The following is a 13411-nucleotide window of genomic DNA, read 5'->3' as shown; positions in this document are numbered from 1 at the left end:
AATAATCATTAAAGATCATCATTGGTTTTATTGGTAGATAACAATCATTATATGTTTGCTTCATTTGCTCTTTTTCCTTGTCTCGTTGTGGAACACTTCCTCGTATAACAGTTTTTCCCCATTTATAGTTTTGGTTTCACTGATTGAATCCATCTTGCAGATAAAACACACATTTACATTTTGAAGCAGAGCATCTTTATTTTTAAGGATTAAACTGGAGATTCTCTATAGATTTATAAATTCAGCAAATCCCATAACATAAAACAGAGCTTTGATATCTCTGATCAAAAACTAAACTAACCTTGATCTCTACAGTGATGAATTCAGTAACTTTGTTATAGTGTGTGTGTGTCTGAGGGAGTGAGAGGTCGCTGCAAGGGTCACTGCAAATAAGTACAGGGCCGAGTGATCACCTTTACTTTGATGAAAATTTCTATCCTGATCAGAGCGGTTCCTTCTGATAATGCATGAAGGGTCACCTCAGGGAAATTTTGGACCAGTACTCATAACCTTTATCAGAATGCAAAGTTAAGGAATATCTTTGGGAAAATTGTGTTAGAGAATAGATTTCCAGAGACCTGCCAAATAAGTACCAAGGTGTATTAAGCCTGTTTTGGTTGCAGAAAATAACCCAAAAAAATAAGCCACATTAATGCTCCCTTACTTCATTATAATAAACTCTGTTGCTGTAATTGCTCAAAAATGCAGTACCCAGCTATTTTAAGAAATGATTTGGCCTTTTTTTTTGTTTTGTTTTTCAAAAAACAAAACAAAAACAATGCGACCTGATGAGTTTTAAAGGTCTGCATCATCTACAAGAAACACAAGGACTATGGAGTGCCACAGACAGAGCTGGAAAGTCAGACAGTATTAATAAACGGTTTGACATTTTGTTTTGTTTTGGTCTGCACAGGATTTTGTGACATTAAGAAATATTTAGATTACCAACTGGCTTATCTTCTATAACTTGGGAGGGAGGAAACAGGGTGGTTTGTTTATTTGCAATTTTTACCACAAAACACTAATTCAAAACATATATTGTAAATCTTCCCCCAGACCCATGTGTTAATATCAATCTAGATCGGTATTCAACATTCAGTATTAAACTACTACAGATATTTCAAGACACAAAGAAGAATAAATGGAAATACATTTGCTCCCAAACATAAACAATGTGCCATGTTTTCCATCTCATTTATATAAGGAAATGAAAACATGGTATGAGTGTTGGCCATGGTGTTGATCAGACTGCAGACTCCCAGAGGGTCACTGGAGTTATCTAGTTTTTTTGTTCTTTGCAACATTTCCTCTTGGGGGGGTGGGCAGGTCAGTGTAGCCAATCAGTAGACAAATTGATCCATCAGTACTATCTTATCCACCTGAGTGATGCCCTGAATGTAACCCTCTGTGTTATCTCTTTAGAATACTCTGTGTTGGGTTTTATTGCCTGTGAACACAGCACCAGCTGTTGGTTCTGCAGCTCACCCCTTGAGTAAAAGTATGTCTCTGGTGTATTTTGTTTGTACTGTTTCACCAGGGCTGTTTCAGTTATTTATTGTTTTACCAACCCTGCCCTTTATCTACAAATAAATAAACATTAAGATTCTCTAGAGTCTCAGCACAGGGGTCCTTGTCTTTTATCATTACATGTTATTATACACATTAGTACAGCAGAGGTAAGTGGCATGATCATCCACAATCACGCATAATTGCATGTCAACATGCCCATTTACACCGTACGTCAGAATTGCTTTGCTTTGGTGTAGTTGTTATGACTTCTTATGCTCAACAAAGGAAGAAAAGCAGGTTTTACTGTACCTCCATGTTACACCCCGGCCTAGGCAACCGGAGTGCAACACGAAAAAAGTAAAAATAAAGAAAAAAAAACACACACAAAAACCCCCACTAAAGCTCACCACCAAAATCCCGAAACGAAAGTATCGACAAATCTATTTACAACAAACTATTTATTTACAACAAAACACCAAACTATTTACAACACGGGGGAGATCGCGACCATGACACACTGAAACACAGGGTTTAAATACCTAGAGGGAGGAATCAGGAAAATGGACAACAAGAGGGAAACACAGCTGGGGCAACTCAGAACTGACGAGACAGGGAAACGTAAACTGAAAAGACTAAGATAACACAGACTTTCAAAGTAAAACAGGAAACACATAACAGTCACGCCAAAAACAACACACTGACAACACCGAAACGTAACACTCCACTGTCAGTGGTTGAAGAAAATTTGGAAACATTAAGGTAAAAGATGCAAAATAAGTCAATTCAACATTTGCAATACAAAGTAATGTATAGCGATTTAGTAGTATATCAGGTAGTCCAACTGCTATATTACAAAACAAATATTATTATTTGTCAGTATATTTGTGTTGCCATTTATACCAACTGATAAATGATGTGAAGACGAGATGGGAGAAACACCCTTCAACCATGTCCTGAGTGTTGCATTACATAGTTTGTCCACCAGGGGGTATTCTGCAACTTCCCTGTTGCCAAAAGGTGTGGCCACAAACACAACAACAAGCTGAGGAGTAGAGCATAATTAATTAACCTAGGACTTGTTGTGATGATAAGTTTATTTATAAAACTGCACTGTTATATTATCTTAGTAATAACTTAAATAGCTTCACATAAAAAAATATGGACTGATATAATGGGATTTTTAAATTGCTTAATATCGATATCAGTCTTGAGAATCCTGTATCAGCTGGGCTCTCATATCAAGTATATTTTTCATAGAGTTAATTGAGAAACTGTTTAGAGGTAATATATCTAAATGGGAATGTCTCCTCTGGCAGTTAACTACCTGACAAATCAGAGTTCTTCATCACATTTAGAAAAGTAAGCTGTAAATTTTGCACTGCCACAAAGTCCTCTTGACTGAGTGGTCTATTACAGTCACTTCAAATTTTACCATGCAATAAATAGCATGGTAAAATCTTTGGAAATCTTTCACAAATAAATAAATAAATAAAATTAGTCTATATTATTCATGTTATATCATAGGGTAATGCACAGCTGTGACCGATGCATATAGCATTGTAAGACAACGTACAACCACCTTAAAAATCTAATTTAGTCATGCTGTAAATCCCACCTCCACAAAGCCTGCTGGTTTGGAGCATTTTGTGATTTATGGCACTACTGAAGTGCACTAAGAGGGATTCCCCCCTCCCTGCAACAAAATCAGTTTGTTTGTTTTTTGCAACCAAAAATTGCCAGAAGAAAAAGTAAAGCTGGTTCCTCATAAGAACTAAATATTAAAAAATGAAAAGAATAAAGACAATGAAGAGTGTAACATTAACCTGTGGCCTCACAACAGCTGAACTGAGTGAAGATAGCATGCATTTTCAACACAAATTCCATCATTAGTAAGAGAATCATGTACTCCTATTGTCCGCCACCCATTCAAGCAGTGTACTGTATTTTGTTTTGTTTCTTTCTGCTGCTGCAGTCCCGATGAGTGCTGTCAACCTAACGAGGCACTTCATGGGGTTTTTTTGGGGGGGGGGGGTTTAACATTAAAAGCTATCTAGATCTATAAATTTTGAATTAGCATTAACTGAAGGGCTGAAGAAATAAGAAATAAAAGCAAAGTAAACTTTGCCAGTCAGGTCACTATTTCAGAAAATGACTGTGCTCACATTCATAAATGTTACTGTACATGTGAATCTGTGCAATGCGCCGACTCCAAATCCTGCCCAGATTCTGTCTTTGATGTTTTTCTTTCTCTTACTCATAATGCTGCAGCATGTGAAACTCAGCCCAGCCACTGATGTGTGGATTACCGCCATATAAAGCCAGTCTTGTTTATAAATACTAGTGTATGTGTGGAAACTGGTGTATGTAGATTGGGGATATACACATCTGGCTCCAGGGCAGAGTGGTGGCTCGGTGGTTAGTGCTTTCACCGTACAGCAGCTAGATTGTTACTTTTATTTCCTTTGATTTCTTGGAGTTTGCATGGTTTCCGCCTAAAGACAAATTGCTCATTCTTAACTGTAAATTCAAGAGAGGGATTTTTTAAACATTGTGTTCTCTAATTGTGTGCTGATCTATTTTTCTGTCCATGCTGTATGCCCCCCAAATTATTCCTCATTCCCAACTATGTTATGAAGCATAATGTGATTGTTTTTATGACTTCTTTATCTGCTGTATATTTTGTGTCCTCACAGTGAGCTGTCTCGATTCAGTATATGTTTATTTCAGAGGCAAGTGGGGGCTATATGAAATTACAATAATTCAATCAAATTCAACTTTCTTTTTATTACCAAAAGAATGACACAGAGCACTATTATATCCAGCTTTCCATGATCCTCTAAAGCACAATACTGTCACATTTTAAGAATAAAGAGAATATGCAAGTAATTTGTAAGCGTAAATTTATCGTCATATTAAATAATTCAAATCTGGGCATTTGAGTGTTAATTTTTTAGGTTGTTGAAAAGCCACTGAGTCATCACTTGGACTCTTCTTTTAGAGGAAAGAACTGATCCTAACAGTCCAGTTGTGATGATCTGCCTTTAATGGCAATACTAGCTACCTGTAATTAAGAAGATATGGATTATTACTGCATGAAATCTGCAACAATTCTGCAGTGTTTGGCTGTAATGATGGTCATTATCATACAAATCTTATTTGTGTCTCTGGTTTCTTCTCTGTTGTATTGTTACATTTTCCAGCAGACTTCAGTGTTATGCTGTAGTTATTAATTAGTCATTTTGCTACTCTGCATACGTTAGGGAGAAATATTTCCATTAATTGATGTCACTCGAGGGTTGAGGCTATACGTGGCAATTTTCAAACTTGGGAGATTCTCAAGGGATCACTAAGACCTGACAGTCGAGAGCAATGTTAGACTGTTTCTTGGCAGTGTTCTTGCTTGCTGGGCTGCATACAGCAACTCTTACTTGAGTTTTTCCCCACTAATAACACACCTAATTCTTCTTCTTTTTTTTCACCTGTTCCTTTTATGGGTCACCACAACAAATCCTTGCCTTCATGCCACCCCTATCCCTTGCATCCTCTTCTGTCACACTAACCCTCTGCATATCCTCCTTCATGACTTCCATGAATCTTTCCTGTGATATCCCACTTTTACTCATCCCTGGCAGCTCAATTTTTAACATCCTTTGTCTGGTATATCCACTTTCTCTCTTCTGATATACTCATTCTGGGTACTTCCAACAAAAAATCTTAACATCTTGAACTCACCTCCACCTCCAGCTCAGCCTCCTATCTTTCCATTTGTGTCACCGTCTACAAACCATATATCATAAGAGGCCATCTTGCAAAACTTCCCTTTCAACTCTTACTGCTATCCTACTGTCACAAATCACTCCTGACACTTGTGTCCACCAAACCTGTAGTGTCTTTTTCCTCTCTCGGATAGTTGATAGTTGCATACTTGTCCATTTTCACTTCCTCTGCTCCGTGTAGATTCCCTGTTACATCTATCATTTACACAAATGTATTCTGCCTTGCTTCTACTTTCATTTCTCTTGTCTCCAAAGCATACCTCCACCTCTCCAGGCTCTCTTCCACCTGCTCCATGCTCTCATTACAGATCACAGCATTGCCTGTGATCATCCTCCTCCACAGAGACGTGTGCCTGACCTCATCTGTCAAACTCCCCATCACCACTGGAAAAAAAGGAGCTCAAAACCAACATGTCCTGCACCATCCTCACATAGTTCGTTGCCATTCCTGGCTTTCTCATGCAGTATACCACTTTGCTTTCTCTAGACCACAAATACACTATGAAACTCCTTCTGACCTTCGCTACACTCCTCCATCAACACTCTAAGTCAAACACTGGAACTGTGCTCTTTTCTCCACATGAAGCCATACTGCTGTTTGCACCTATCACCTATCTTCTTAACCCAGTGGTTCTTAACCTGGGTTCGATCGAACCCTAGGGGTTCGGTGAGTCAGTCTCAGGGGTTCGGCAGAGCCTCCGCCTTGACATGCACGGCTCATTTTGTGCACCAGTAAAAAAACATATCTATGTCTTGAATTTGAAAAAAAAAATAAATCATATTTTATTTTTCACTAAAGAGGGGATCAATGACTGCACATATGAAACTGGTGGGGTTCGGTACCTCCAACAAGGTTAAGAACCACTGTCTTAACCTAACTTCAGCAGCTCTTTTCCATATCTTCATGATCTGGCTCGCCAACTTTATCTCTCTGTAGTTACTACAGCTCTGCACATCACCCTTGTTCCTGAAAAGCACCAGTAAACTTCCTCTCTATTGCTCAGGCATCCTCTCACTGTCCAAGATTTTATTAAACAATCTGGTTAAAAAGTCTCACAGTAGTCCTGTCAGCTTTCTTCATCAGCCCGACTACTTTCCATGTTTTCTTTGCTAATCTCTTCCTTTAAATACTTTCCTGCAGTAGCATTTATGAATGTGACCACCATTGCGTCACTCTGTCTTCTTTACTCTGTCCAGAGAATAGGACAAATGCCCTCATGGCAGTATCTGTGCAACATTTCTACCATTTAATCCTTGCCTATGTCTTCACTCACTTCCACTTCTTGTTTCCACTTGTGTTTCAGATTGCTTCTTCTGTATAAGATGTAGTGCACCTATGTGTACGTCCTTGCATTCTTATACATCCCTTTGTGTTCCTTCTTCATGTTCACCATAGTCATTTCCATCCTTTTTGCAAAATCCACAACCATCTGTCCTTTTGCATTTCTCTCCTTAACACTATACGTACCCAACACCTCCTCATCACCTCTGTTCCCTTCACCTACATGTCCACTGAAGTCTCATCCAATAACCTCATTACCAATCACCTCCAGTGTTTCTGTCCTTGCTTCCCTTCCACCTGGTCTCTTGCACAAACAATATACCTTCCTTCTCTCCAGCACATGAACTAGCTCTTTCCCTTTACCAGACTACAGAGTCCCTGCTCTCACCTCCCCACTTAGACCTTCCCTTCTCTCTTGCTACCTACAAACACACCTTCCCCCTTTCTTTGTCTTCACCCAACAGTAACACCGTTTCCGCAGTTATTGTTAACTCTAGCCCTGACTGATCTGGTATAGAAATCGCATATGGAAACCTCAATAATCTGCTTGTTTGATTTTAACACCTGATACCCTTTCTCATGTAACCTTCCCCATTTACCTGGGGCTTGGGACTGGCTATAGAAATAAGCTGGGTTCCAAAAGTGAATCTAATTATCACCTTAGTTTCTTTTGCTTTTTGCTTTTCCAAAATAAATCTATTACTTTTAAAGATGCTATAATTGATATTATTTAGGGTTTAAAACAGTGCAAGTTTGTTTTCTTTGAAAAGAAAAAGAAAAAACAGCGAGAAATATCGAATGTGGAACAACGTAGAACGTAAAAGTCTTTTGTCTGAGCCTGTAGAGAATTATAGCCTGAATATACTCCTCCCGTCAGCTTTGCAGAGCTTTATAATCAACTTCAGATCATCGTTTAGGTGTCTAGCCAACAGTTTCAATGTTTTGTTGCACTCTTATTCCTCTCTCAACTTTTTGCAGCCATACCAAGTAGCTGCTTTTAGCAAAAAAAACAACAACTTTAAAATCAACAGTGAGCTGCCTGCATCAGACACGGTTGGTGACTAGCTGTTGAGCATAATGGAGTATTTAGCAGTTAGAAAAGGTAATGCAGTAACAAGGCGTGAATGCTAATAAGAGCTGATCACCAGATATGCTATAAATCCTATATTAAATTAATCAGCTTATAACTACTGCATTATATAGAACTTTGGTTTTGGATTTTTCTTTGGGGAGGGGGGTTCATTTAACTTAGTACGGTTTAGTTTTTACCCTGTTGCAGTTCTCAAGATAGGGCAGAAGTGGGGTGACTGTAAGCAAAATTTCAATTTTGTTATATGTTTTACTACTTAATAGAGGTTTAAATCATGATAAAATATGCAGTGACTTTTCCCACCAAGAGAGATTGTGCTATCTACAGCTGTATAAAGTATGGCATTAAGCCCGAAGCTTTAAGCATGCAGCCGAGCTAAACCATTCACTTGTTATAGCTGTGTGGATAAACACACTAGACTCAGCAGAAATATAGAGCAGCAATGAAATGAGCTGTGAGATGAACTGTGATTTTGAAGACTGAATATATAGCGGTTCCACTTTTAATAGGTGGGCAATGCTGTCAAAACACTTTCCCCATGAGCCAAATGTGTCACCTCCCTCATCATACATTAAAAGAGGAATGTTTTCATGTTGGGTAAAAGTTTAAACAAAAAGAACACAGAATAGCTTTTTCTCAACAGGAGAATATCTTACTTGTGCACTTCTTGAGCCCGGACCCTTTCTTCACAGCATGACGGCTGAGTTTGCAGTTGAAGTTGTTCTCCCAGAATTCAGCAAACCAGATATTCCTTCTGTTGTTTTCCAGCGTTCGACTGATGAAGTAACGATCAAACCCTAAACAGATCAGTCGGTTCATTGTCAGTGATGCGGTCATTCTCAGTGTAAGCAACGCTATATGAGAACCGTAGCTGTCATGTGTTCTAGAGTATATGCAATAATTCAATATCGTGTGCACATTCACTTTGCTTCTTTTTTGTTTTTTATTTGACTGAACTTTTTTACATCTTTGATGATTAAATGAGTGTTGAAGTCATTACAAATAACGTAGTCTTCTGAAAGAGTAAAAGATAAATAGTTTTGTTTTACTTGCATGGAAATAATAAATCACTGATATGTGCACATGATTTTAGAAGGCAGGGAGATCAGATGCTTGCATAATGTCCATCTCTGTACCTCTGATGGACTGACGCTTGGGCAAGATGGTGACTGCTCCCTCTGCCATCTCCTCCTGCTGCACAACCGGAGAGATCTTTGAGCCCCAGCTGTCTGAACCCACCCAGATAAAATGACCTGTCTGGTTGGCCTTTTTCGCTGCATGGAGCAGCCGCCTGTGAAGGTGAGGAAACAGATGTTGCCACAGATAAGGTCAGCATCCCAACCAGCTCCACTTTGATTTTGTTGTGCAATTCATTACACAGTAGTCTGGCAGACCCGCACTGAAACGGCTGTGTTCCCACATGTTTGCATGCTGTCTGCTGTAGTCATGTTTTCCTAATCTTCAAAAGAAGTGTTAATCTATTACCAGGTTATACCTGATATCATCTTCATTGGCAAAAAGTATGACGACTCTGGCATTTGGATTTTCTCTGAGTCGCCGGATGACCTTGTCGAACTCTCCTTGCTTGGGCTCCCGGGGAATTTTGACAGACTGGGAGATGCACACACCGCCTAGAAAAACAAATATAGAGACATAAAATAATATGTCAGAGAACTCTCAGACACGCAAACATAAGATTAAAACATCAATGATCAGCCAGTACCGTACTTAATTGAGTGGTTTGAACGTGAAATTAATATGAAATTAAATGTTGTATGTTGCTGAATAAAGCGCGGTGGCTATTAAGTGAGAAACAAACTGTCTTTTAGAGTTTATTAAAGTAACATCATTTTCACTTACTAGCAGCTCTGACCAGGAAAATATTCTTTGCATTTTTGTGGGATAGGAGAAATTATCTTAATTATCAATAATTGAAAGTTCTGTTCACCCATACTATTTGTTGATTCAGAGGATAGGTTTAAAATGTATGCAAAGTATATGACAGCATGAACATTGTCATGAATTTCCATATTTTAATAGTCAATAAAAAAAAGTTTATCTAAATTTATTGAAATATACAGTTTCACTTTTACCTGAACACTGTTGCTACCAGACAGAACGAACACTGAGATTACATGTTACTGTACAAAAAACTGCAACATCTGAAAATCAAAAACAACCTCTGTCAGGTAAGGTAGCGTGAGAGTCTACCAGTACTTTACACACTTTTAAATAATTCCCACTGAAAATTAAATAATGCTCATTCATGGACAAAACAGGTTTTTGTGTGCTGTTAATGCTTGTTAACAATAAAGCTTACTGTGTGTGCTATTCTTCTTCAAACTGTTTTGTTCAAGACTTATAAGGTATAAATGTTCTTAAGTCTGTTTAAGGTATGCTGAAAGCCTGAACCTCAGAGTTTATGCACCAAATGAACAAGGTAATGTTTGTTCATTGTAATGCATACAAAGGACCTTTATGCGACGGGACAGCTTTGCAGCTCTGATTTGTTTTCTGCCATGTTAGGTCCGGCCATGCTGGTTAGCATGACAGCACAAAACACTGGCACAAAAGGCTTTTTTTGAAAGCTTTGTTTCTCCACCGCTGCAGGCATGTTGTGAAGGTTGTGGTTATGTTGGCCTATCCGGTCTCTGTAATAAAACACTGAAATATTATAGGAAGTATGTTCTTTACCCATTAGACAAAGCAGAGTTAGAGAACCTACAAAAGGAAAAAAAATACACTTTGAGTCCTTGCAAAGGCAACAGAGAAAGAGGATGCTGACATGTGTTTTATGCCACTCAAGTGAGTTTTCCTGGGCTTCTCCAACAGGATTTCTTGGGTGAAATTTAGAGCGCCTCAGAGTGCCATGTTTGTCTGAACGATTGTTTCTGAGCTTCCTGCAGCTCTACGGACAGCAGGGACACTGCCAGAGGATTGCTTTGCACATACTTTACACTGTTTATCGTACACAGAAACACAATGTTTAGAAGCCAGAAAGAGTGAGCGGGTCATAACTACTTAAACAACTGCAAAAGCAGTGTGTCTTATTTTTTAACTGTCACAAGTTGCTCTCCAAACTAGTAAAAATGAGAGTACTAGAATGCCGAATGAGTCTTATTTTTACTACATATACACTACATACACCTTAACTACATATATTTAGTTAAGGTGTGTGCACTTTGTAAAAGTCTATGGCCTAGACTCCTGCCATTTGGTGGTCTTCTGCTCTGATGCCCAGCCTAATGAGGGGGCAGCTAAACCTGTCCCCATTTAGCTGTCTAAAAAAGTTTTGAAGTCTGAGACAGAGTCCCTGTGTTGGATGAAACTGTCTCCTCCTTCCTCACCTGTCAGTGAACCTCATTAAGTTTGAGAAGGTCAGACAAATCCTGGCTCAGTCCTCAGACATGCAAAGATTTAAAATGTTGTCAGCAAAAAACCTGCAGGGAATGGCATATAAAGAAGCTCCAAAAGGGATAACAGCATCAGCCAATGATCAGCAGTGATATGCTGTCTTTTCCTAATTTAATTTATTTTTTTCTTTTACAGCACAACTTGGAGCACATATATGTACTTGTATTGGTACTTCTTAAATAAGTGTTCATAAAACTTTTCAGTATAAAAACAGAAATAAGGCAGCAGGATAACTCAATCCTGTAAAAACACAACCAAGCAGAGCTGTTTTTACTTGTGAGTCTCCCCTGTGCGTCATCATTTTATACATCCCACATCAACATGTAAGGGAAACAGAAAGGAAAAGAAAGGAAAGGAAAAGTCAATATTAAACACTTTAATTAGATATTGAGCCAAAGCATGCCACTAGCAGACCATCAGTGCATTTTGACATTGATTGTTCATTCTTCCACCATCTGGTGTTTTGATGATGGGGGTGAGGACGTTCTCTGGCACAAAGGTGTTGAAGATCTAGTGATTAGCAAGGGCACAGCATGTGAATCATCATCACACCATTTAGTTATCGCTCATAGCCTACGTGTTCGATTCTCATCCTGGAAGAGATCACTCCTGTTGCAGCAGAAATATTGCCTGAAACAGGTGAACACTCAGAACAACATTGCACTGTTTTTTCAATTACCCTTCCCACTAATGGTATCAGTGAATTCAAACCGTGTCCCATTTTTTTCAGCTTGCCAACTGTCTCTATAGCGCATTTCTTTATTTTATTTTTTTTGGCAAAATGTTGGTTTCACAGGTATTGCACATACCCTTTCGGGAAAATCCATTGGTCCAATAAAACACTACCCTGAAAACATTAAATGTCATACCTTTTGAATTTGTGCAAATATTTTGAATCAGTCAGACAGACTGACACATCTACAGCTTTTTTTTATTGCAGTGGTCCCTGGAAATATGCCATGCAGGGATATTTTTATGCATTTTTCATGCATTTAATGAAATGCCAAAAAAACCCTCACTTTATCCAAATGTTCTGTGAATTGATTTGTCACCAAAAGCAGTATGCTTAGAAGAGCAAAGACCAACAGCGATTTGGTGGAGGAAATATTCATTACGAGCATTCCATTTTTGATCCTAAAAGAGATGTTTAGCATGGATAAAAATAACACTTTAACTGTCTTAATGCTTCAGATCATCCTTTAGTTTATGGTAGATATGCTGCAGGATGTGTGTGTCTTGACTGCAGTCATGAGAGCATTTCATCACTTCAACCATTTATGTGTGATGACCCACTTGTCCATTTCACTCAAACAGGATCCATTATTGGTCATTCTGGACATTTAGCAAAATGGATGGGTTTAGATAACTGACAAGCATTCAAGGCGAGCATCTCTTTGCAGTTTCTCACCTGCCACAGCAGAGGACCACCGCAGTGCTATCCTAACAATGTCTTCACTTAAATTAATGGAAACTAATAGTGACAAATAGCTGCTGTGGTGTCAGGCCAACCACAGCCACGCAGTCGGTCTCTGTCACAATAACTGAGCCACCGTTTCTTACTTTTCTCTTTCTGTTTTTAGTTATAGTGAGATGCCTTCCAATGAACACAGACATGCGCAACATGCTGTTAGTGAGATAAACACAAATCTTCAAAGAAAATGTCAACAAAAAGTCAAGATATCAACAACCACAGTGTTTATTGCATTTGAACTATGTGAATACTGGATTCTATCATCACAAATCAGATTAAATCACAGCACCACAGAATGGACACTTCATGAACAAATAACCAGGAATTAGATTTATACTGCAGGGAGAGGCTATTTCTTCTTATTCTTTTTTTTTTTTAAATTGTAAAGAAGACATGCTAGGCTGTCAAAAGTGAAGTGATTTATGGATTTTAATGGCATAAATTCATCAGAAGACAAGTCAGGCAGTCAAGCTGCAGCTTTCTTTTCCTAATAATCTGACATCATTTACTATAGTATATGTTCACTTAGATATCTTGACTTTCCACATCATGAACAAGTGCAGCATTTTTTCTTATTTTCGGTGCTTATTATCTGTGCTTTCTAATATTTGCAGTCTTAGCTGACCAGATCACAAAGAGAAGAATGCATAAAAATCCCAGCTGTAATAAATCGCTACAATCAAAGTCATTATACTAATGACATAATCAAATTTACATTTAAAGATCAGGCCATTATAATGACTCCTGTTGGCTTGCTTGTTAAATCTGACAAGTTGTTTCTTCCAAGCAATTCTCTTGTACTAGGTTCTTTTCTTTTTTCACATCACAAGGTGTCATTCTGATAGGGAAAGAAAACAAGGAAAACATCT

At 38.4% G+C, this 13411-nt stretch overlaps 1 protein-coding gene across 1 annotated transcript in view; it reads right to left on the bottom strand.

Annotated features, from left to right (window-relative positions):
* LOC146632685 (metabotropic glutamate receptor 4-like) overlaps window positions 1-13411 on the bottom strand; it is a 222497-nt gene that overhangs the window by 43735 nt on the left and 165351 nt on the right. The window contains exons 4-6 of the mRNA XM_085353439.1: window positions 9153-9288; window positions 8794-8948; window positions 8314-8454 (exon numbers count right to left, since the gene is read on the bottom strand). Of these exons, the coding sequence (XP_085209565.1) occupies window positions 8314-8454; window positions 8794-8948; window positions 9153-9288 (432 nt within the window). The remainder of the gene's footprint in view (window positions 1-8313; window positions 8455-8793; window positions 8949-9152; window positions 9289-13411) is intronic.

Source organism: Diplotaxodon limnothrissa, linkage group LG5 (assembly GCF_057381915.1).
Source record: "Diplotaxodon limnothrissa isolate DT_005_m linkage group LG5, D_limnothrissa_male_GT1.1, whole genome shotgun sequence".
NCBI classification, from domain to species: Eukaryota; Metazoa; Chordata; class Actinopteri; order Cichliformes; family Cichlidae; genus Diplotaxodon; species Diplotaxodon limnothrissa.
Note: the sequence above shows the minus strand (reverse complement) of the source record. Positions and strands in the feature narration are given on the sequence as shown.